The sequence below is a fragment of the Xenia sp. Carnegie-2017 genome, unplaced genomic scaffold, assembly GCF_021976095.1.
Source record: "Xenia sp. Carnegie-2017 unplaced genomic scaffold, XeniaSp_v1 HiC_scaffold_20, whole genome shotgun sequence".
Taxonomy (NCBI): domain Eukaryota; kingdom Metazoa; phylum Cnidaria; class Anthozoa; order Malacalcyonacea; family Xeniidae; genus Xenia; species Xenia sp. Carnegie-2017.
The window spans coordinates 4,769,986-4,794,809 of NW_025813483.1; the positions used below are offsets into that span (position 1 = coordinate 4,769,986).

The following is a 24,824-nucleotide window of genomic DNA, read 5'->3' on the forward strand; positions in this document are numbered from 1 at the left end:
CTGTGGTAGATATAGGGTGGGTCAAAATTAATTATAGAAGCCCATTTTAAATTTAAAAGTATTTTCTAACGACGCGATTGGTTAGTGTCAGTTATGCGTTTGGCCTTATCACGAATATATTTAGGCGCTGCAGCATAAAATATATTTTAGTATTCGTAGTTCACAACGAATAGGATTTTATATCCTATCACACAAAATTTTTTAAAAGTTTTTTGAAACACAACAAATTCATTCAAAAATAAACTGTTGATAATTATTTTTACGAACTTGCAACCTTCACTGTAAACATAAAATGTGATAATAAAATTTACGTTAAAGATATGGATTCTTTATTCATCAAATCTCAATAAGTTATCAAAGTTTTACGTTTAATTTACAAAATAAACCTTGAAATAAACATAAGTATGAAATGTATGTACATCTCCAAATCATAAGATAGTATATAGACGATTCTAAGAAAAACAATTTTCAAATAATGGGTTCCAAACGTTTTCTAATACCCGACATCACATATGACTGACAACAATCATGACCAGATATTAAGTGCGATCAAATTCATCGACATCATCAACGTTATCCTCCGACTGATTCAGTCCCAGCATTAGAATCAACCGCTTGGCTTCGTTGCGTTTCCAAGAACTCCAGTCTTCTTGTAACAAATCAATTAACTTCTCTACAATATTTTCCATACGTAGAACAGATATGTGATTTTCATAATTTTCGTTGATAAGCACGACAAGACATGCGACTGCACCACAACGTATCAGCGGTATTTCCGATTCAAGTAGGCTGTAAATGGTATCAAGTAGACCGTAGGATCGTGCTGTATTTTGATTATCAATGCTACACATACAAATTTCGCTAATGGTGTATAAAATTTGTATCTTCATAGCATCTGGCGCTTCATCATCTTGGAGCATGCGTGCAAACTCTATGAGATGATTGGCAGCCAACCTGGCGACAGCAGGTCCACCTAACCATGCTATATGACCAATATCACGAACAGCGTTGATCCGTTCTTCAACGCTGGTAGACAAGGCCATTCTCTTACCAACAATTAGTATGTCACGTTTATAGTAATTATCGTCAACAATGGCACCAATATCATCTTGAAGTAGCTCATCTGTTGACTGTTTTTTACCGTATCTTCTTGATAACAAAGTATGCCATAAATAAGAGATGAAACCATTCACATTGCCGAAACATCCTCGAACTATACTCATATTTCTAAACTTTCCCAGAGTCGGGCTAGACTACCGCCTTTTTCAACTACAACCTTGACAGATGATAAGGCTTCTATTCAATGTTTCTCCAAAATACGCCGACAATTTTAAAAGACAATAACCGTCAAAATTGTCAAATGTCAAGAATATCGAGCGAACGCAACGTTATACGTGTTTAAACGTCCAAAACAATTGGCAATTTCAAAAAATCACTCAATTGTGACGTCATTTCATAAATTAAGATGGCCGCAATACGATTGTAACGTCATCAAATAATAAAGTTAACTTTCAGAGGTGAAAGTTAACGATACTTTCAGACATTTTAAATTTTCAATCCAAAGAATCAGTTGCTAAAATCTTAGACAAGAATATGTAAAATTGCATTTGGTACCAGTCCCGCTTCCTCCAAGGTCTGCATTACGTCATCATATACCATATTTGGAAATGACGTTTTGATACGGTACCCATCATGCAGTTCGGGTCTGACAAGATAAAAGAAAGTCTACATGATGTATGGTGAACCAGTGCGCTCAAGGATTAAGTTATGTTTGCATATGTTAAAAGAAATTGTTTTAATGCATAAAAAGATCCAACAAGTCGCGTTAAACTTGTGTAAAATAAAACAATTGAATAGTATAACCTTTCTTTGTTGATAAAATAGCGAACTTTGTCAATCGTGTCTGTGAATTTCATTTTTAAAATATACGTCTAAAGAAAAGATTTGGATGAAGTATAAATTTTTGTTTATGAATTTTTTTGATGACAAGATCATAATTGATAAATAAACGTAATTTTGGCATACGAAGAAGAATATAAATCGAACCTCGATACAGACCCTTTTTTCGGCTATAGAATGATAAACTTACTGTAACTACCTCATCACCTCTTTCTGATTTGATACGTAAAGTCGTGACATTGTTGCGGGCAGATTCAGGTCGTCCACCCATATTTTCAGCCCTGAAAGAAGGCAAAACGATATAAGTGCATTTTGTTTTAAGTTCACAGGATAGCAGAAGGATATTTAGGCACAAACCACGACGTTAATAGGATACCAACTTTTAAAATTCATTTTGCCATCCATGCTTCATCTAAATACTTTCTCATTTCCCATGTATTCGTACCTTGTTTTGATCTCTTGAACAACTGGAGTGTTTATCACACGAACTTCGTTTTTGGTAGAAAGATTGGAGGGTCCCTAAATTAAGGTAGCACAAATTGTATTATTACTTGGTTTGATATAAGATCAGTTAAAGAAACCGCAATATCATGATTTAAGAACGATTCAAGGTAGCTCAATAAACCAAAATTATTAGTATTTCAAATCTATTACAGAACAATAGCAAATAGAAATCATCTACTTGAATTTTTTTAAATCACTATGCGTCAATGATTCACCACACAAAAACAAATGGAAATATCCCCCCACCCCCAAAGATCAATTTTCGTTGGAATCCTACAATTGTCATTTTCATTGTATTTGGAGGGGGGGGGTAAGTGACCACGTGACGACAACAAGCATAATTTTTTCAGTGTTTATTATCAATAGATATTTATCATAATACATCGAACCTTCAGAGTTTCTTCGACACCATATCTTACATCGATAATTTTGCCATTCTCGATCAAAGACGGAGGTAAGCGATGAAGGAAATTTTCAACATTCTCTACACAAGAAATCTTTATGATCAAGTCTCAACACAGAGTATCCCAACATTTTGGTGGGAATACCTTTATTATTCCCATCTATATGCAGTGAACATATTTTATTTCTAGAAGATTGTGTTTGAGCATCAGCCGCAATATTCTGACCACCGACATCATTTAGAGTTTGACCAGAGCCAGGAAACAAGAGCTCCGTTCGTCTGTCTTTGTACTCCACATCTCTTCTATCGATAACCTGATGACGTCATAATTATGACATCATTCATAAAAGCACGTGACAGCTGAATGATAAAGGTAACGTTTCATATGACTCACCTTAATGTTAACGCCATCTGGGTATCTGTCTTGAAGTTCAGACGGAAAATAACCATCCATCAAGTCATTGATACAACGCTGAAAATGAGAAACTTATTAACCAAAATATATTCCCCCCTGATATGACTAAAAATTAAATCAAGTTCAGGAGGGGTCTATAATTCAATTATTAACAACGCCCACATGTACTTTGTTGAATTTTTGATTTTTAGAAAAGAAATTTTATAAGCTTATCTGACAACATAAACTTCACAAGAAAACTGGGTCAACATGATAAAAGAAAAAAATAAGTCAGGTCTATGTGATCCGTTAAAAGAATATCTTCTCAAGAAAGTCACTTTGATATTTGCCAACAAGTAAAAAATGACTAACCTTAGTTGTCACATCGGTGTATGGTCGAAATGGTCCAGCAAACATTACAATACCATTTGCATACAACGTCAATGGAACTACATCAGATGCCTTTGATGGAGAATGGATGTAGTTAGTCATACTAAGGAATGGAGGTTGAGAGATTTTATACGGTGATGTGTGTTGGTAAGTATACAATGGTTGGGGATGTATAATGAGGCCATTAATGGTGATGCAGTGCTTAGTCTGATGGTAGTATGAGGTTAGTAGTGGTGATACCGTGCATATGTAGTCTGAAGGTGGTAAGGTGAGGCTAGTAGTGGTGATATAGTGCATAGTATGATGATAATATGGTGAAGTTAGCAGTGGTGATACAGTGCTTAGTCTGATGGTAGTATGAGGTTAGTAGTGGTGATAGCGTGCATATGTATTCTGAAGGTGGTAAGGTGAGGCTAGTAATGGCGATATAGTGCATAGTATAATGATAGTACGGTGAAGTTAGCAGTGGCGATACAGTGCTTAGTCTGATGGTAGTATGAGGTTAGTAGTGGTGATACCGTGCATATGTAGTCTGAAGGTGGTAAGGTGAGGCTAGGTGAGGCTAGTAGTGGTGATATAGTGCATAGTATGATGGTAGTATGGTGAAGTAGGCAGTGGTGATACAGTGCTTAGTCTGATATTAGCATGAGGTTAGTAGTGGTGATACCGTGCATATGTAGTCTGAAGGTGGTAAGGTGAGGCTAAGTGAGGCTAGTAGTGGTGATATAGTGCAAAGTATGATGTTAGTATGGTGAGTCTGGTGATGGTAGTACAGCGAGGTTGGTACATAGCAATGGAAATTCGTTGATTTGGTGTTTAGTAAAATCTACATTGCATGCAATGTTTTCTCATGTTAAGTATTATATTTTTCATACTATAAATGTCGCTCCAGCTTTAGTGCGTGACACAACAGTTTGATCACTTCCGTTTAAGAGATTCAACTCTTGAGTATTCTTGATGATCTGATCAAAGTTGACAGTGAATTGTCTGTGAGGTATTGAAGAGTCTGTGATAGAAAAGATTTAAACATGCATCACCTTGAACATTCAACTTTACATTTACGCAAGGAGGAGACCGCTGGTCATCGGTCATGGTCAACGCATGGTGGAGACCGCTGGTCATCGGTCATGGTCATTGTGCTGGACATAAGAAAAATTTTGATAAAAGTTTTCTTTTTATGAAATATGAGCTGGCTCTCGAAAGATTAAGTTGAGAACTTTTTTACTTGATATTGCGTAAATTTGAAAAAATTTTACACGTATCCTAAGTGTTCCATAGTTTTGCCAAAATGTAGTTTATTAAACATGACTCGTGGATAAATCTACCAAAACCAGCTGCTCTTTGGCCTTTTATATGCTGTAACCTTTGGGATTTACAGTTTTTTTTAGCACACTACTCATCATCATTCCAAGGCATGTTAATGACCTCTGCCGTTGAGAGAAAGAGTCAAACATATAATTATACGTGCCACTATATATTTTTTAAATTAGCGTTAACACAAAGCCGTTCACAATGGTTTGAATTAAAAACAGTTACTTATTTTAATAAATTATGGAAATGCTAAAATGTTAAATGTTTTTTGAAATTTTATACAATTTAAACCAATTTTCTGTACCTGGATTCCAAACTTTACATGTATCTTGTTTAATTTCTGACCCAGTTCCTTCATCTTTCTGCTCATCTTCTCCTTGAGAACCCACCCATATCATTCCATAATCAGACAAAAACTCCTAAAATTAAATATGCAGAATAAATAATAATAAAAAAGACATATTAGTCGCCGAGTAAATTATTTTGTGATGAAAACGTTTGCATCAATGTCTTTCTTAAAGGCAAAAATGTCTGAGAACATACAAATTCTAAACGTCGGCTAATTTTAACGAAGAGTTATTTTCTGTTTAAGACATCCTGTAGAATGGTTGTTAGGGTTAACATCAAATGTGCAAAGACAAGGAAGAATGTTAGAGTAGTTAATAAAAACAGGACATAAGGCTACCTCCATCTCTTGAATTTGCTGTTGCAAAACCAAACATTTCCTCTCGAGATCTTTCACATTATCATTACCATAACATCGTGCTTTTTCAAGTAATGAAACTTTCTCTTCCAAAATTTTGATTTTCTTATCCTATGAGGAAAGCAGCCTCACAATGTTGACTTAATAAAACAAAACAACAAGGAATGGATTTGACAAGATTTTGCAAAGGATGTGGAAACTTGTTTGTTGTAGTAGATGTTAGTTGGTCTGTGAATGAAAATGTCTGACTGTCTTCGATCATGGGCGTAATGGGTAATAATTGTTCAGAGGTGGTTAACCATTTGCCCAACTAGTCTAGTTTATCCAACTTTTTGCAACAACCCCCCCTATCCTTAATGGGTAATAATTGTTTGGAGGTGGTTAACCATTTGCCCAACTAGTCTAGTTTATCCAACTTTTTGCAACAACCCCCTATCCTTAATGGGTAATAATTATTCTGAGGTTGTTAACCATTTGCCCAACTAGTCTAGCTCATCCAACTTTTTGCAACCCCTACCCTTAATGGGTAATAATTGTTCGGAGGTGGTTAACCATTTGTCCAACTAGTCTAGTTTATCTAACATTTTGCAACAAACCCCCAACCCTTAATGGGTAATAATTTTTCGGAGGTAGTTAACTATTTGCCCAACTAGTCTAGTTTATCCAACATTTTCAACAACCCCCTAACCTTAATGGGTAATAATTGTTCGGAGGTGGTTAACCATTTACCCAAGTAGTCTAGTTTATCCAACATTTTGCAACAGCCCCCCCTACCCTTAATGGGCAGTAATTGTTCGGAGGTGGTTAACCATTTGCCCAACTAGTCTAGTTTATCCAACTTTTTCCTAACCCCCCCAGATATGATGGTACCTGGTTAAAATACTAGTCTACTAAGCTGTGCAGCTGACTGCTGTACATTTAATTAGATTACTGGTTGCCGTTAGCTATTTCATCATTCCTATTGGTCAAAAAAGCAATTGACTAGCTGCCACTATGGTAAAAACACATGCGTAATAAGATACATGTGGCACGAAAAAATTTAATGGATTGTTTCACAATGCTGTGCAGATAATATTGGAGGGTTGAACAGACCGGACCATTAAATAACAAATCTAAAGTTAGAATAGTGTCTTTCTATAATAAAAAATATGAAATTTAATCATAAAATAACAGCAAGATTGCATAAGAAAGGGCATGTTGGATGCAGGAAAAGATCATGAGTACTTTCTCACAACTCAAATCACGATAACACCCACATTTTGTTACTTGAACAAAGATTGCTTTAGGTCCTTCTTCCGCATAATATGCATGTACAACTGAATGATGTACACATCTTTGCTGTATCAGCTAAGGACCAGGGGAACATAATATGCATGTACAACTGAATGATGTACACATCTTTGCTGTATCAGCTAAGGAACAGGCGAACATACAGAGTTTGGAACATTGTACAGGAATGATATAAGACAAATAAATTTGAACAAGATAAAAGATACAATTAATATAAAGTTGAAACCACACCACAGTTAAATTGTGAACCTTCAAGTTATTTCAAAGCTTCACACAGATCATTTTCAAAAGGAAATAGTCATCAAGTCAAACAAGAAGATAAAATACTGCACCAAAAAGCCACAATAAACTTTCACTAAGACTGCATGAGGCCTAAAACTTCATTATTATGAATACGAATTACCTTCTCAATAATCTCCCTGGTAGAGAGTCCTAACTGTTGCTCTGCCCAAGACAGTCTTGAAGCCATGCTGCTTAGTAAATCAACATCAGATGGTGCTAGGGAAGAAAATATTTTTAATCAAAATTTTATGAATTGTTTCTATAATACTATGATGAAGATACCTTTGACATTTGTGGTACAATTTCTGTCAGTTTTCACTTCTTTCAGCTGTCTGTTTAAGATCTCGTCTATAAAAGATATACGTATGAAAACCACGCGCCAGTTTGGTGAAAAATTTCCAAAAAATCTTGTAGACAACAGACCTGGATTGATCGTTGCCTTTCTGTACGGTGCATTACTTGATCTATTAAACATGAATCATAAACTTAACAATTTCATTTATTCTGTGGATGCCAATTTTTCACGAATATGTCAAAATTAAATGTATTCAAAACTCTAAAAAGTCGACCAAGTAAACAGTAAATCTTACAGGACCTAAGGACCGTACCTCCCAAAACTTTTCGGACCGTTCAAAGGCACTTTCTTTGTGTTTTTAAGACTCTCAAAAGGGGAACTCATTACCAGTGAGCGTATGAACTACAGCATTGCTTTTACAAGGACTTTAACTGTTCTGTTTTGATTGTTTACAGTTATCTAGCAACAAGCAAACCTCGCGGACATTTTGTTTACGTCGCCTACAATTGGGTGTACATGTTGCCTGACAAGTTTAGGACTTTAGGGGTTAGGTTTTCATCTCTCTTCATTTCACTACATTTTAAGATATTTTCTATTTCACTTCAAAAAGTTCCTTCATTCTTACAATGACTTATAGTTGGGAAAGTTTTTAAGATTTATTTAATACACTTCTCACATAGATCTATGATATATTACATGCTTTGAATTACCATGTGAATAATCTATTTTTCATTTTCAGCTAATACTGGTTGATATTTGGATATTTCGTGTATTGTCGCGAGATTACACCAGATGAATACACTAAGCAGGCGTGACACGAAGACCTTAAGCCAATCAAAATCTTTCTTAGACCGTTTCACGCGTGATTGTCACTAATGACAAATATAATGAATAATGAAACATGAACAGAAGGCCCACTCGGCTAAAATCGTAGCGTATTTTTTCACTACGCATGCGTTACTTCGCAGCAAGATACTTTTACAAAATCAATATGGAGTAGTATTGCACGAGAATGCTATTTTACTAATAACTCACGATTAAAAGGTTCCGATACGAGTGGACCTTCTGTTATGATATTTAATCTGTGCCACAGGTGAGATCGCATTGCCGCAAATTTCGTTGTTGTGGAATTTAGTAACTATCATTGTAATATTGATAAGTGGAAGGACTGTTTTGTTGTTGTTGACTGAAGTTTTTAGCGGTAGTCATCTTCAGAGTCAAAAGATGACTACCGCTAAGGTGAAGATGACTACCGCTAAGATTGTCGAAACTTCAGTCAACAACAACAAAAACAGTCCTTCTCATGACTATACCAACCTGGACGATCTACATTTACAAACATGTAACGATACTCCCGGGTTCAAACCATTTACTTTATTGTACACAAATAACCAAACAATGTTCTTGAGTAGCCCAAGTGAACGCCTGATGCGTAGCCTAGGTCATAGACACATATAGGCGTCGCAGTCTTCTTCGTTCTTGGATCTTCTAGAAATTTCCCAAGATCTACCACAATAACTTCCTCGATCACAGACAAAACCACAAGCATTGATAAACAATCCATTAGTTTCTAAGGGGGAGGAAATTATCTTTAATGATCCTGGACTAATGCATGGAGTTCGAGCTACGTTTGAAGAGATATTTTGGATGCTTTGCCCTCTGATGGAATTTTGCTACTCTTTAACCTTTAAGTTATAACTATCTGGAAAAAAACATTCACATCTAACAGCCATGAGTATGTACATAATGCGCATTTTCTCAATGAACAAATACTGTTATTTACTTTGTTATAGCTACTAAAAGGTTTTTCTTAACATTACTTTACATTATTACATTAGTATTACATTTAATGAATACATTCATACTACTTTAGTTTGGATAAATACACAACTTTCCTTTCATAAGTTAGATATAAACATACTGTTGTCCTTCCATCGCACTATTTCCAAAAAAACTACACACAGTCTCGAGTGCAGTGCAGTAACATAGGTAGAGTAGCACTTCTCAAGTGTAGTTCTTGTGTCATATTTTTGTAGAGAGTGAGAAACATTTGAATAAAATGACTAAATAATAAAAACATGCAACAGAAAATTATGGAAAAATTAAAAATCATTTAGCGCCAAGTTAACTCGGAAACGTATTTGGAAGTTAAAGAAAAAGTTAAAATGATAAGGTGTTGTTGGTAAAGGAAGCATTCTACTTCTGTCCTGCACTCTCCCAGTCAGAGAGATCTGAGTGAAATTGAGAGGTCAGACAACAAACTTGGGATTGTTGCTCCGACATATTGCAAATAAATGCTATATTATCCTATATTATCCTATATTATCCTATATTGTCCTATATTATTGCTACGACATATTGCAAATAGATGAATTGCTAACTTTTCGTATCTTTCAAAGGTGGCTTAACCTACAGCAGCCCACAACAGCGCCAAACTTTAGTAAAACAAAAAAAGTTATAAATTTTCTTCTAACTGAATAGCAACTTCGTTGATCGTAGCACCTTCTATATCACTAGCATGACTATTGTTGTTTTTAGAATCCTTTCGCGTATTTTCACTAACATTCCGTTCATTGTGTTGACTTGAAGAAATCTTTCGACAGTGGTTCTCCATTGAAACAGGGGGCGCACGACAACTTTCCAAGTAGGAAAGCGATGTAGGAATGACGGTGGTGGTCGAGGGACGTCGATTACTTCGTGTTACAAGAGTTTTGATGGCTTCACGAAAATTCGGTAAACGCCATGCGTAGAAATGGATTGACGCTTGAGTTGAGAACGATAAAGATGTACGATAGATCACGGAACCAATGAATCCATTGACAAGAACAAATCGTACATAGATTCATTAAATATATCATGACTAGCGATGGTGTAGCAAAACATGAAAGCTAGAAGCATGAGCATGAGTATTTTCGTAATGCGTGCTTCCATGTGAAGGAGTTGTTCGCCGCTGATTTTTCTCGTTGGTATAACGACACCTTCGAGTTGCTTTATCTGCAAGCGCAACTTGAAATGGACGCGCAGGTATGTGAAAAGCAATACAAAAAAGTGACCAAGACAGACGCGTTGCCAAATACGAAAAGTACCAAAGGAATCCGATTTCCCTTTGAAGAAAAGGAAGTGCAATAGAAACAAACCAGATACCCAAAGAACTGTACACAGCGCGGCTATTACTCAGCTTTGCGCGATATTCCATTGGTGTTGCTATGGCAATGTAGCGGTCGACCGTCAACATGCCCAGACTAAAGACGGATGCCGTACAGGAAGTGAAGTAGATTGGCTTCAGATATACGTCATATTTGATAGCAAGACCCAGTCCTCACGGATGTGTACGACCATAGACAGTGGTTCGACAATCATGCCAACGAGAAGGTCGGCTACGGCGGATTGAAAATGAACCAGTTGAAAGGCGTTCGCATTTTACCGTTGGGATTTTTGAAGATGACTATGACGACTAGAAGATTACCGGGGATTGTAACCACGGAGAATAGCGACGACACAATAGCGTTTGTAAAGGATATTTCCGGGTTTGGCCACACCCCAAAACATCGCATAGCGTTTGCGTTCAAACCTTTGGACATTTTAATGGAAGGACAAGACAATCGTATGAGATCTAAAAATAAAGTGAGGCTAACGAGATTAATGCTGTCAAAGATAAGAGTTAAAGTATAATAATCTGTGAGATGTTAGTGATTGCAAACTATTTTTAAACACCGAGAATGAGAACCATTATGTTAACATTAAAGAGATTGCGTATAATGAAATAAAAGAAATTCATTTCTCATGGAACATCTTCACTATGACATAAGCATAAGGAAATAAAGTACAACGATTTCTTATGTACCATCCTCACTATGACATAAGTTTAGGAGATAAAGTACATTGATTTCTTATGTACTATCCTCACTATGACATAAGTATAAGGAGATCAAGTATACATTGACTTCTTACTATCCTCACTATGACATAAGTATAAAGACATGATCACATTCATTTCTTACGTGCCATCCTCACTATGACTCGAATATAAAAAGATTATGTACACTAATTTCTTTTGTAACATTCTCACTACGACAGAGATATAAGGAGATGAAAAAATTTCTTACGCAATGTTTCCACAAGTTAACAAGCTAAATTAATCTGCACGACATAATGAATACAAAAAGCAGTTACATGTTTGTAGATGTAGATCGTCCAGGTTATTAGTTCTGAGAAGGAATGTTTTTGTTGTTGTTGACTGACGTTTCGACAACCTTAGCGGTAGTCATCTTCAAAGTCAAGGAGATTACAACCGCCAAGTTTGTCAAAACGTCAGTCTGTATCAACACCAAAAATCCTTTTCAGGACTGTACTAACTTGGACGATCTGCATCTACAAACATGTAACGTTACTCCCGGGTTCAAATCATTCACTTTACTAAAAAAAGCACTTGCAGATAAAATTTACTTTCATATAATCAACAAAAACTACGATATATAGTACAACATAAAATGGAAACTTACCTCGAAATGCAAATCAAATTTCAAATTGTTCTATCACAAGAAGGCTGCGGAGAAATGAAATAATATTTAAAAATGATCATTTGTCTTATTTAAGCAGCCAATCATCAAAATCAACGTGCCGTTTGACATGCAAAAACCAGACGTATAACATGCGGTAATGGGATTTATAATGAGACAAACGGCTTGAACAGCTTGCATTGAAAAAAGTTAAGCTTTAAATAGTATCCACCGACGCAAAAATATTAAAACAACATAAATCAAAACACTTCATAACGCATTGCAAAAAGTTAGCACCGTACAACGTTAATAAAGCTAGCAAAGTTAGCAAAAACAGTAAATCGCTTTGCATGGAGAAGATTTTGACCAAATGATTCTCATTTTTAAGTGTTGGCAAAATGAAGTAGTGAAAAAAAAATTGAACAAAAAAAAAAGATGATTGACTCGACAATTTTGTGATTATTTCATCCTTCAAGCATCTTCAATGCCACAAAGCTTTTATCGTTCAAGCATGTTCCATAACATAAGCACTCTTCGATCATCAACCTTCGAGCATCTTCAAGCATCCTTTATTTTTTTTTGGCAACTTCCATCTTTCAGGCATTTTCAGTCTTTCATGCATCCTTCATTCTTCAAGAAGCTTCCACCTTCTCCAAGGAGTTTATTTACTGAATTAATCATATTTACACCATTTTGACCATTTTTTTTTTCATTTCTTGAGTACATAAATTTCCACATTTCATATAATTGTGGCAAAGCAAAGGTCTTTCTTCAATTCTGTTTCTGCAAAACTTACATGTCGTATAAAGACGCGACGAAAAAGTAAAAATAGCCAAAATTAATTACTGTACTTACAGAGATAAAAGAATCGCTAATACTACAAAGTCCATAAAAATAGAAGTTACATATACATGTAAATAGAAAGAGAACATTTTGTGCAATCTTGTCTGGCGATTTGCGTATTTTTTAGTTAAATCGTGTTCGCAATAATAGATTTAAAAATCAACATAACATTTCGCTAGCAACGCGTGTTGATTGCATGCAGTCTATTTTTCGTGACGTCGAAGTACACATATTAAACTGCAATTTTCCATCATGAATTAACCTGAACTTGGCTTTGTAGATTCGATTTTGCATATTTTTTAATCGACTCATTTTATATATAGTCGTAAAAAAGTTTTCGTGTAGACAAAACGTATGCTATACACACAATATTTTTAAATATATGTATTTATATGAATGGCATAGCTACCTGCAAGCAGTTAAAAATTGCCGCGTTCTTTCTATTTATTCAACTTCAGAAACTTTAAAGATGTGAAAATTCAGAGGACGCCTGCAGAGTAATGTGTGTCTCTTAAATTATACACTACTATCAAGGATGTAGCCACACACTAACAGAGATACTTAGCTAGCTAAAAACGCTTTTTTTTCTACAACCGACTACCGAACATGAGTATTTATGACAAATGCCGAAGCCCAACTTTTCAGAAGACATATGTTTGAAAAAATTCATTCGATATTAGCAAGAAAGCTGTGAAGCAGCCAAATTAAATTTATATTTAATCACAGTGTGCCGAATAGTATTTGCATATAAAGTAATATATTAAGCGTTCTACGGCCATCTTAAGTACTAGGGTTTTCATTTTCGAAATATATTTATTGATATTTTGATTTAGTACCCAAAAAAATACGAGTCTTATCTGATAAATTTTGTCAGATATTATACACACTTTGTCGCTTATCAAGAGTTTTTAATAACAAAAAGCAAAGACTATAGCTACCCATAGCTAAATCGATAACGAGTTATTAGTGGTTTATCTTCACATTTCATACATATAGATGAAACGAAAATCTAATTTAGTTCACAATTATTTCAGCCAATATACTAAATGGATTTTCTCACAAACATATACTCACAAAATATCTTGCTGCGCTTCCATTAGATCATAGATTTTCGATAACAAAAACAGAAAAATAGTTTGCCTAAACAGATTATTTTGATGACAATGTGGAAGGCAAGACAATACATATTATACATAAAGTTTACACGTTATATAATCTCAACTTGTGCGTATTTCCCAACAGACAACACACAAAACTATATAGACTTTTATTGACAGACAAACAAACATGAAACTTAGCATGTTGCTTTCCCACGCTTTTAAAACAAACATCAATTTAGCTAGCAATGCATTCAATGTACTGGCTACAACATTTATCAACAACATTTAAATGTAGAAAAAAAACAACAGCATTATCATGCAAATTTTGAAGAAAAAAAGGACGGAGTTTGATAACATTCACCTGCGCACAAACAGCGCTGTACAAACAGTAAAACTTTATCTGTGTGCAACAGCGCAGTGCAAACAGTATAATTTCATCTCGAACCGATAATACTAGCATAACACGGTAGTTTGCTAATAGATAACACTACATCGTGAAAACGAAATCCAAAAAGATATAAACCTTCAAATTGCCATCATAAGGTGAAATCAGTAGACTTGACGTTAAATTTTATCATCAATAATAGTCATTAAATTCAGTAAAATAATCAATAGCTTTCCTTCATCAAACCGACTAAATTTGACATCAGCTGTTCATCTTAGGTAATCAACAGTAAATCCTAAGAAACTGATGCGTTGCACTAATAAAATCATGACTTTCAATCTTGTACAAAAAACAACAAACGAAATGTTCATTGAAGACGCTAAGACACAAACGATGTATTAGGTAACATGAGTTGTGGTCGATGGATGAAAAACATGGCTCAAACGTTTACCCTCACCTGTACCTTTCCTTTCCTATCGTTTGTACCTACTCAAAAACACACAGGTCGACCGCTTCAGCCCACCTTTACCTCCCCTTCTCAATGGCATGGTATAGTTACACACAAACACACAAGTCGACAGCTTCATTCCACCTTCAGCTCTTCTTCCCTATGACATGCTATAGTTACACACAAACACACAAGTCAATCGCTTCATTCCACCTTCAGCTCTTCTTCCCTATGACATGCTATAGTTACACACAAACACACAAGTCAATCGCTTCATTCCACCTTCAGCTCTTCTTCCCTATGACCTGCTATAGTTACACACAAGCACACAAGTCAATCGCTTCATTCCACCTTCATCTCTTCCTCCCTATGGCTTGTAAAGTTACACACATACACACAGGTCAACTGCTTCCTCATACATGCACCTCTCATTCCCCGCGTGGCTATGGAAGGCCGGCGTTATTCATATCACAAAATCAATATTTTTTGTCGTAATAGCCATATAATAGCAGGTGAATGTTAAAAGCTTGGAGCTTGGGCTCTTGCGCAGTTTGAAATCATGGTGTAAAAAGATGTGGTGAACTTAATTTGATATACGTAAAGTGTAAAATTTCATGACTATGGAGGAAGACATTTTGTTTGTCTTTACAATGTTTGTGTTACATTGTGAAGATAATTAATACCAAACAATTAAAGCAAACATAGCAAAAAACCGCTAGTCAAAGTCCTATTGCTTAGTGCCTTCAGAATGACGAATTTCCTAATTTGACAAAACAGTCTTATTTAATACAACATCTTTTTTTCATAACGGAAGCAATTTTCATAACAACTTAAGTAATATTTAATTTTATGAGCCAGTGCTCACACTTTCAATACCAGGCCTCCTTTTCCAAAAAATACAATTTAAGTCAAGGCTCGGGCTAACCCTCACAAAAAATGAAATCACCTACCTTCGTAATAGAAATAAATGCAACTACCAAAGCATTGCAGCCTTGATCTTCGCACAATCGTTTTCGACTGCTTCCAAACCTTTCACAGCCGCAAGCCGCGATTCCTCAACACGAGAACGATTAGTCTCCACATCAATCCAGACATGACGTCGTCGTTTAGCGGTCAGTCCAGAATTCGCGGCGAGATCATCGTACGTATCAAGGAGATGACGTAATTCATTCTCGTTGTCTTGAAGAGAGACGATCGAGGATGTACATAATCTGAGAAGATCCTTGGCAGCTAGCGCAACCTAAACAATAAACTAAAATTTAAAAACAGTATAAACAACTATGTATCTTAGGTTAAAGCTAAGTGTTAAACAAACACTGCCTTTTCCATTTGTAATTGGAATCAACCTTAGATATGTTAAATACATTTGTCTCTTTACTTTTGACTTATGTACCCCCAAGCCAGAGTACCATTAATGGCTAATCACAACATCTTTAATAAATCTACAACCATGCTACTGTATCGAAGTCTGCGCATGGGGCGGGGGGCACATTGGCCAAACAAGGGTCAATCAGGTATCAACTTTGAAAATGTATTTGTCGCAGTAAGTTAAAGAAGACAGACTACACGCATATAAGACTGAATTCTTGCGTAGTCCACTGGACTAATTAACGGAGCTCATACCAATCAACTGTATCTCCTAGCATTGTTTGGAGAGTACAGTAGCTTGCTTCTAGATCACAACTTATCTGAGCATGTGCAGTCCACACGACCAACAGTTTAAGTTCATGGTCATGGCAATGATCGACCGGATCAAATTGCACTGCGTTTGGATTAACAAGCTTGCTCAGTCACACATTACTAATGAAAATATCTGCGCACGAGCAGTCTGCTCCAACATTTGTATTTCACTCGACACAAACGATTCATTAGATTTGTCAGACAACAGGTTATCAACTATACATTCGCAACGTAGTTCTTGCTAGAGCGAAGCGTCATAATAATAAAATAGAGACTTAGTCGTGGTGACAAATCTGAAAATCGTTTTAAAGATCGCAAATACCATTGTGAATGGTAAAAGTAATAAGTTAATAGTTATTAAAAGAACAGTTTTAAGCACAGAACACTTACCCAATAGTTCTAAAAGTACTGTTATGAAACTAAAAGACAAGATGCGTTTCGACAGACTACTCGTCAAGTGTCAACGTCTGCTGAATGAAAATTGAGGAGTAGCCTGCTGCCGAAATGCATCGTGTCTTTTAGTTTCAAAACAGTTCTTTTAGAACTATTAACTTATTACTTCCGCCATTCACCATGGTATTTGCGATCTTTATAACGTCATAATTCCTACGCCTAAATAAAATTAAGTGTTCTCCATACAACAGAAATATAGAAAAAAGAAATGCATGATTGATGTAATGTTTTACAGCAGCCAGAACGTAACTTTCACAATCGTCATTTTGTTACAACTACAATAGACGCACATCTAGCTTCCATCTAGCTTCAACATCTCAAATCAATTAAAGCTTGCCAAAGTAAAACTAGGCAATGTAATATTTTCATATCCCTGACGTAAGAGCAATCACAAGCAGTGATATTTTAAACTAATTTTACCAACCTTTGTGTGGAAAAATCGCAGAATTTTGCTAACTGGTCCAGGTAGATCCTCAATAACATCATCCAGGACGACAATCTTTACGAAACCTCCGTCATTTACGCACTAAACATTTAAAAACAAATAGTTTAAAAAATACACGAGGACAATGAAGTACAATAATACAAAAAATATACACAAATCACGACACTTCTACAAAGTTAACGTCAATAAACTAATACAATGTCTAAGTCAGTACACTTGTACAAAGTTAAGGTAGATCATTTATATACAGAGTAGAGAACAGTATACTTATGCAAAGTACAAATCAGTACACTAATACCTAGAAAGTAAAGAACAGAACGCTTACACGAAGTACAGGTCAGAACACTAATATAGATACGCACAAGCATGCTCAACATTGAACATCATATCTCGGCTGACTAGATCTCAGTATAAAGGAAAGAAACAGTACGGTCACTCCATTAATTTTCTTGAGCTACGCATATCTTATTACGCATGTGAATAACACTATAACAGTCAGTAAATTACATATTCTGACCAATAGGAACACTGAGATTGCTAACCGTACAAATAAACAGTAGCTAGTTTTGGTCCTGCTATGTAAATTACTCACATTAACATTAATCATTTCTTTAGAAATTTATTGTTTTTACAATGAGTAAGCACAGTAAAATTTACTTAGCAGGACTGAATTTGCGGGCTGGTTACGTCACTGACAAGTTTCACAACAAAGTTCTGCAACCTGCAACCTATTGCATATTCCTTAAACTGTAAGCTGAAGCGATTTTTGAATATTTACTTTTGATTGGGACAATTAAAGGTTTCAACAAAAACTTTAGGTATTCTTTTGTTGATGCAAAACAACTAAAAACAATTCAAGTACTGAGCTACATTAGATGCGTTACTGCTTAAAGGCGACTCCACTAAGCAATAAAAAAAGGCAAAGTCATTGCAAACCTATAAGCACCATATAATATCCTCACATATCCATAAACATACCTTCATTCCACTGTTTTCTTCACTATCCACAGTAACTTCCTTCAGCGCCATAATGCATTCTTCAATGCTTGATCGAGTACTTGGTGTAAGATCGGCAATGCAACAACTTCGTTGAAATATGATTAGTGCTCGGGTATACTCTAGTATAGTTCCCTCAATAAGTTTCATTGGTTCTTCGCACTGTTTGAATACGTCATCAATCTGCAATATGATGCCATGCCATGACACAGATTTGTTAGCAAACACACAGGGAGGGGAGGGTAAGTGTATTATTGCTCTTCCCCTATTTACAAGTTTGGACTGGGAAGATTGCAATGATATTTTTCAACGACATCTTTCTCCACGGAAATATGAAGTTCATTTAAACCTTTAAGACAGAGCAGTCGTAACTTTAAGCTACCAACAAAAGCAACTTAGTTAAAAGGATATTTTTACGCTAATCTATTTAATAAAATAGAGACATTTTCGTGGTGACAATTCTGAAAATCGTTCTAAAGATCGCAAATACCATGGTGAATGGTAAAAGTAATAAGGTGATAGTTCTTAAAAGAACTGTTTTAAGTAAAGAGCACCAACACAAATACTTCTAAAAGAAATGTTATGAAATTATGTTTTCAATTTATCGTTGTTTTGAGCGTCATCTCCATTTTGGAGATGAAGTACACTTTTTCTTGGCATTATAATATCGGTAGATTTTAAATTTTCATTTTGCAGACGTTGACAACTAAGGAGTAGTCTGCCGAAATGCATCGTGTCGTTTAATTTAGAACTATTGGTTAGTGCTCTTTACTTAAAACAGTTCTTTTAACAACTATTAACTTACTACTTTTACCATTCACCATGGTATTTGCGATCTTTAGAGCTTATCTATTTCTGAAATTTTATGCAGGCAATAGCGCTGTGAACTCGAAATGAAAGGCCAGTTTGCACAGCACTAGCTATAACCTGTTCATTTTTTTTTAACAAAAGCCACAGCACTAGCTATAACCTGTTCATCATTTTTTTTAAACAAAAGCCACAGCACTAGCTATAACCTGTTCATTTTTTTTAAACAAAAGCCACAGCACTAGCTATAACCTGTTCATCATTTTTTTTAAACAAAAGCCACAGCACTAGCTATAACCTGTTCATTTTTAAACAAAGCCACAGCACTAGCTATAACCTGTTCATTTTTTTAAACAAAAGCCACAGCACTAGCTATAACCTGTTCATTTTTTAAACAAAGCCACAGCACTAGCTATAACCTGTTCATTTTTTAACAAAGCCACAGCACTAGCTATAACCTGTTCATCATTTTTTAAACAAAGCCACAGCACTAGCTATAACCTGTTCATTTTTAAACAAAAGCCACAGCACTAGCTATAACCTGTTCATCATTTTTTAAACAAAGCCACAGCACTAGCTATAACCTGTTCATCATTTTTTTTAAACAAAAGCCACAGCACTAGCTATAACCTGTTCATTTTTTTTTAAACAAAAGCCACAGCACTAGCTATAACCTGTTCATTTTTTTTAAACAAAAGCATAACATTTAGTGATGTAAATAAAACAGACTACAGCCTCATACGTACCTCCTTGATTCCAGTCTTTGGAAAAGATTGAAAGGACTCCGTGACATCGTCCATTTCATTGGAAGTCATTTTCTTCGCGTTAAAGAAATTTTCAAGGACCACTTTCTTGTCTTTCTTCTTCATTTTACCATTTAAAAGATGACGGACCAAAGTCTGAATTGCTGTATATATACTACCGTCTCCATCCTTCGCTGATACAGTTACGCTAATGGGTTAAGAATAAAGTCTTATAATTATTGACATTTAGACAAAGTTCACACAATAACGGTAATAAACTCTACCGGAAGAGTTTCGTAACGTTTTGTAGCTACTGTTCACACATTACCGGTAATAAACTTTACCGGAAGAGTTTCGTAACGTTTTGTAGCTACTGTTCACACATTACCGGTAATAAACTCTACCGGAAGAGTTTCGTAACGTTTTATAGCTACTGTTCACACGATACCGGTAATAAACTCTACCGGAAGAGTTTCGTAACGTTTTATAGCTACTGTTCACACGATACCGGTAATAAACTCTACCGGAAGAGTTTCATAACGTTTTATAGCTACTGTTCACACAATACCGGTAATAAACTCTACCGGAAGAGTTTCGTAACGTTTTGTACCTATTGCTCACACGATACCGTAAGAGTTTTGTTTCGTTTTGGCGTCGTGTTCACACTACCCCGGATTGACGCTGGCTTTAACGTTATTTGAGTTATATTTATTTGAAGTCTATCTATTTTTGCTGACCATATCCATCGCCGTGGCAACTACGTTCGAGTATTTTATCGCGTCATTTTTAGAAGAGAAAAAAGTTTCGCCGAATCGTAACGCAAAGGAAACGGTATAGATTTGTACCGTTTTCAAAGTATTAAGCCTGCTTTCCACTAGCCACTTATCGTAACGTATCGTAGCAAAACGTAACATGGCGCATGCGTGCTTGCGCCTATTGACCATCAAATTCATTAGTACGCATGCGCCATGTTACGTTTTGCTACGATACGTTACGATAAGTGGCTAGTGGAAAACAGGCTTTACTGTATCGTGGAAACTGGGTCTTTCTTTAGTGGAAATAGCTTTTTCTTTCTTTGCAAGTCTTTATACATTCCATGCACATGAACATTTCATATAACATTACCTTCCAATGAAACCGTGCTGAACGGCCGTCTCTTCCATTTCTTTTAAGACAGAACTCAAGGATATTTTTGAAGAAACATTGTCATCCTCATTTGTCGAAGGACGTTCCTTTAAAGGTCAATATAAAAATTTCAAACAAGCAAACATTATTTTATGAAAAACAACTTTCCTAAAATATTTCCACTTTGTTAGATTTCAACCCAAGTATAGTTTGGATTGCAAGTTTTAAGATATTTCTAGGGTGGAAAGGTGCCACAAATTCAAAGAGGACGCGTACGCAAACAATTTTTCTCAGTTTTAAAAATGCTAACTTTAAGTTTCACTTTAAAAGCCACAAATTTATTTAACTTGATATCTTGATGTATTTTTCGTCATAATGAACTATCTTTTAATTGGTCGAGCGTGAAAAGACAAGAACTAGTTACATTGCTAGTTTTAAATTTTGGCGGGAGTCAGTCCAGCAGAAAATATAAATGGGTGGTTGGGTTAATCAAGTCATAGAGATGAACAGAAACAATTCACTGTTTAGATTTGTATTGATTCTTTATTGTACGCAGTTTGAACCAATTATACACCTTGATCATACAGATACCGACCCACAAAACGTGGAAACAAAACGACAAAGAAGCAAAGAAGATAATAACATGAAGTACCTCTAACTTGTCTGCTTTATTTCCAAGGAGTAATACTGGGATAGACTTTGAACTATCGTGGGATGCAGTGAACTGCGCATGATTTAAAACATCTTGTTTCCATGTGGGAGCTAGTCCAATGGTGTCTATTTGTGAAACATCCACCACAACTGGAGAGAAAAAATTGTTTTTAAACACTACAATCCAGTGATACATTGGAAAAGGAAATTGCGGATTATGGATTGAAGATCTATTACCACTACAAATAGCAGAGGAAATTGATCAGGGCCATGCCTAGAATGTGAATTAGCAGGGGGGTGTATATTCATATTATTCAGTTGAAAATATAAATTATCATCTGAGTAAAAAAATCAATATAATTATGCCATGCCTAGAATGTGAATTAGCAGGTGTATATTCATATTATTCAGTTGAAAATATATATTATCATCTAAGTAAGAAAATCAATATAATTATGCCATGCCTAGAATGTGAATTAGCAGGGGGGTGTATATTCATATTATTCAGTTGAAAATATAAATTATCATCTGAGTAAAAAAATCAATATAATTATGCCATGCCTAGAATGTGAATTAGCAGGGGGGTGTATATTCATATTATTCAGTTGAAAATATATATTATCATCTAAGTAAGAAAATCAATATAATTATGCCATGCCTAGAATGTGAATTAGCAGGGGGGTGTATATTCATATTATTCAGTTGAAAATATATATTATCATCTAAGTAAAAAAATCAATATAATTATGCCATGCCTAGAATACGAATTAGCAAGGGGGGTGTATATTCATTTATTCAGTTGAAAATATAAATTATCATCTAAGTAAGAAAATCAATATAATTATGCCATGCCTAGAATACGAATTAGCAAGGGGGGTGTATATTCATCTATTCAGTTGAAAATATAAATTATCATATGAGTAAAAAATTCGATATAATCATGTCCCCCTCTTTATTGCAAATGAATTTTACAAAACAAATATTTTGTTCAGCATTTCCCTTTTTCATTCCTTTTCCTTCAAAATTTAGTATGCACAATGTCTTGAAGGCTCATTTTCAAACTTTTAAAGTTTCTTCTACACTAGTTTACTTTGTTTTTGAAGTCTTTATATGATTGGTCATTCATAGAATTGAACAACCAATGACATGCAAGTTTAAGGCCAATTGTAAAACAAACACTTCTTGAACTTATAAACTAAATATTTCAATATTTGCATTTTCAAACTGTATTTAACCAACCAATTGCTGCATCAACATCTTTATAGTAGCTCTTTCGCAGATCCATTTCCTCACGTCCTGGGATATCCCATATTACCACAGATACCACTTCTTGATATGGTATATTGACCTTTTTCACCACATTACCAATTGCAACAGATACGCTTGGTTGATAACTGTAGTCAAACTGGTTTTTGGTATATCGAAGGAATATACTGCTCTTGCCAACAAAAGGTTCCCCTGCGGGATTAAAATTTGTTTAAGATGAAAACTCACATCCATTGAATTGAACTCAATATTTAAGAAATAAAAGATGTTTACTGTGTTTGCACAGACTTATGCAAACACAGGAGACCTTTGGGAGAACTCGAGAGCAGATCAGTGCAAGTCCGAGACCAAAGGTCGAGGGTTGCACATGCTCGAGAGTTCTCACATACATCTCCAAGGTTTGCATAAGCCAGTGCAAAGACGAAAAACATCTTTAATTTCTTTTATAAAGTAAAATACTGTGAAAAAGACAAACATTTTAATTTTTCCTCTAAAATGTATTCATGATCGATTTGCAAATTCTCTTTGACTGATGGATTGCTTTGATTGATTTGATTGGTTGAGCTCGGATGTGTTTTGCACAGGTTAATGCAAACACAGCTCTAGACCAATCACAGCATGCGTTTTAATGTTTTTATTTCATAAAACTGAATGACCAACTTCTGCCAAAATTTGAAGCCTAGAATACATACAACAAGCTCTCTTTCTTTTGTGGCCAAGTGAAGTTTATAATGAGAGTGAGTTAAAAATAGAAGACTTTTACTTTGGATTAATGCAAATAAAGGCATATTTAATTAAAGGCATTCCAGTTTTGACTAAGTAACTACTAGCATACGCTAGTACATGACTGGAAGTCTGGTAACGCTGCAATAGACGACATGCCTGGCACTTAATTACGTTATTCTGGCATTGGCAGGCAGATTTGTCACTCGAATGCTTCTAGACAACACTAGCAACAATACTTGCATCCCTTGGTATTAATCTGCCGCCAAGAAAAACGTAAAAAAGGCAGGTCATATATACATGCAAGGGACATGCACATTTTTACAGACCTACAAGGACTATCTTGAACTTCGGATTTTCTTGCACAAAACTTTGCTTTCCTGTTACAAAGCAAAAATACAAGCAATAAAAACGCAAGCGTCAACTAGCAAACAAAGAATTCACGACAGCAAACCTGGTTTTGAAATAGCTATTCCCATTTTGTGAGAGGTTTTACTTTTCTCCTGTCTGACATCATTACATTGACAACCGTGGAACGCTTTCAAAAATACGATGTTAAATCCCGGGGATTTACTCCCGTCGATGTACACGCGTCTTGGTTACGCAGATTATGGAAATTACTTAAGACAGCAAATTCTATTTTTGGTTATAAATAAAAAGGCAAATACCAATTCAGATTAGAAACATATCTGCGCTCCTTAAATAAACAAGCAAGTACTTGCTAATCCTTGCTTTTTTCTTCATTAAATTTCAGTGCAATTAACGAACAAGTTAAAAAAAACACTTATCATAGAGGTGTACGGTTTTAGAGAGAAGCACAGACAAACACGTCAACAAATTGGCAGGATAGATCGTGATAAAAATTGTCAAATTAATTACCGTTTATCGACGCAAACTCGTCCTTGCCAACAATGAAAAATTTACACTAAATATCGCTATGACTTCCCAACCGAAATAGATTTGATCGGATTTTAAAACTAATTTTGAGCTGTGGAATTATGACAGATTCGGTGGAATTCATATTAATCTTCCGCACGGAGGAAATCAGCTTAAAGATTATGTTTAACAATGGCTAGTAATCCTTAAAGGCTAGTGTTACGCATGTTAATAAAATTGCTATAAACAGCCGTCCTTCAATTTTAAGCGAACGTTCAGAAATAATCTCTACCCAAAAAGTTACATGGAAAAA

At 35.3% G+C, this 24,824-nt stretch overlaps 3 protein-coding genes across 5 annotated transcripts; all 3 read right to left on the reverse strand.

Moving 5' to 3' along the window:
- Positions 1–306: 306 nt before the first annotated feature.
- On the reverse strand, positions 307–1,309 carry LOC124441819 (armadillo-like helical domain-containing protein 2). The gene has a single exon (XM_046992288.1). It carries the CDS (start codon positions 1,221–1,223, stop codon positions 540–542), a length of 684 nt encoding a protein of 227 aa, XP_046848244.1. The 5' UTR covers positions 1,224–1,309; the 3' UTR covers positions 307–539.
- LOC124441818 (UBX domain-containing protein 11-like) lies at positions 1,278–7,965 on the reverse strand. 3 transcript variants are annotated; one of them, XM_046992285.1, is made up of 15 exons: positions 7,785–7,965; positions 7,600–7,640; positions 7,459–7,524; positions 7,298–7,392; positions 5,587–5,715; positions 5,206–5,320; positions 4,466–4,596; positions 3,573–3,662; positions 3,201–3,278; positions 2,952–3,120; positions 2,793–2,887; positions 2,345–2,418; positions 2,090–2,180; positions 1,864–1,931; positions 1,278–1,705 (listed from the first exon to the last, which is right to left on the reverse strand). In XM_046992285.1, the coding sequence occupies exons 1-15, from the start codon at positions 7,853–7,855 to the stop codon at positions 1,582–1,584; spliced, it is 1,437 nt and encodes a 478-aa protein (XP_046848241.1). In that variant the 5' UTR covers positions 7,856–7,965; the 3' UTR covers positions 1,278–1,581. The 3 variants fall into 3 exon arrangements, with proteins under 3 accessions (XP_046848241.1, XP_046848242.1, XP_046848243.1); XM_046992286.1 differs by having other exon boundaries at positions 2,099–2,180; positions 7,785–7,958; XM_046992287.1 differs by lacking the exon at positions 5,587–5,715 and having other exon boundaries at positions 7,785–7,958.
- A 2,747-nt stretch (positions 7,966–10,712) lies between these two features.
- On the reverse strand, positions 10,713–24,159 carry LOC124442549. The gene is made up of 11 exons (XM_046993051.1): positions 24,090–24,159; positions 23,965–24,015; positions 22,886–23,104; positions 21,648–21,796; positions 20,996–21,102; positions 19,874–20,078; positions 18,303–18,503; positions 17,304–17,405; positions 15,697–15,986; positions 11,974–12,017; positions 10,713–11,084 (listed from the first exon to the last, which is right to left on the reverse strand). Exons 1-9 carry the CDS (start codon positions 24,112–24,114, stop codon positions 15,720–15,722), a joined length of 1,326 nt encoding a protein of 441 aa, XP_046849007.1. The 5' UTR covers positions 24,115–24,159; the 3' UTR covers positions 10,713–11,084; positions 11,974–12,017; positions 15,697–15,719.
- Between the last annotated feature and the right edge of the window lie 665 nt (positions 24,160–24,824).

Excerpts from the sequence above, each read along its gene's own strand:
- LOC124442549 (XM_046993051.1), bottom strand. The coding sequence starts at position 24,114 with ATGGGAATAGCTATTTCAAAACCAG. Across the intron at positions 20,079-20,995 it reads CAGCACGGTTTCATTGGAAG|CGTAACTGTATCAGCGAAGG; the intron begins GTAATGTTATAT and ends TTAACCCATTAG. Across the intron at positions 17,406-18,302 it reads AAGAAAACAGTGGAATGAAG|TGCGTAAATGACGGAGGTTT; the intron begins GTATGTTTATGG and ends TTAAATGTTTAG.
- LOC124441818 (XM_046992285.1), bottom strand. The coding sequence starts at position 7,855 with ATGAGTTCCCCTTTTGAGAGTCTTAAAAACACAAAGAAAGTGCCTTTG. Across the intron at positions 7,525-7,599 it reads AAAGGCAACGATCAATCCAG|ACGAGATCTTAAACAGACAG; the intron begins GTCTGTTGTCTA and ends TATCTTTTATAG. Across the intron at positions 1,706-1,863 it reads TATTTTATCAACAAAGAAAG|ACCCGAACTGCATGATGGGT; the intron begins GTTATACTATTC and ends TTATCTTGTCAG.
- LOC124441819 (XM_046992288.1), bottom strand. The coding sequence starts at position 1,223 with ATGAGTATAGTTCGAGGATGTTTCGGCAATGTGAATGGTTTCATCTCT.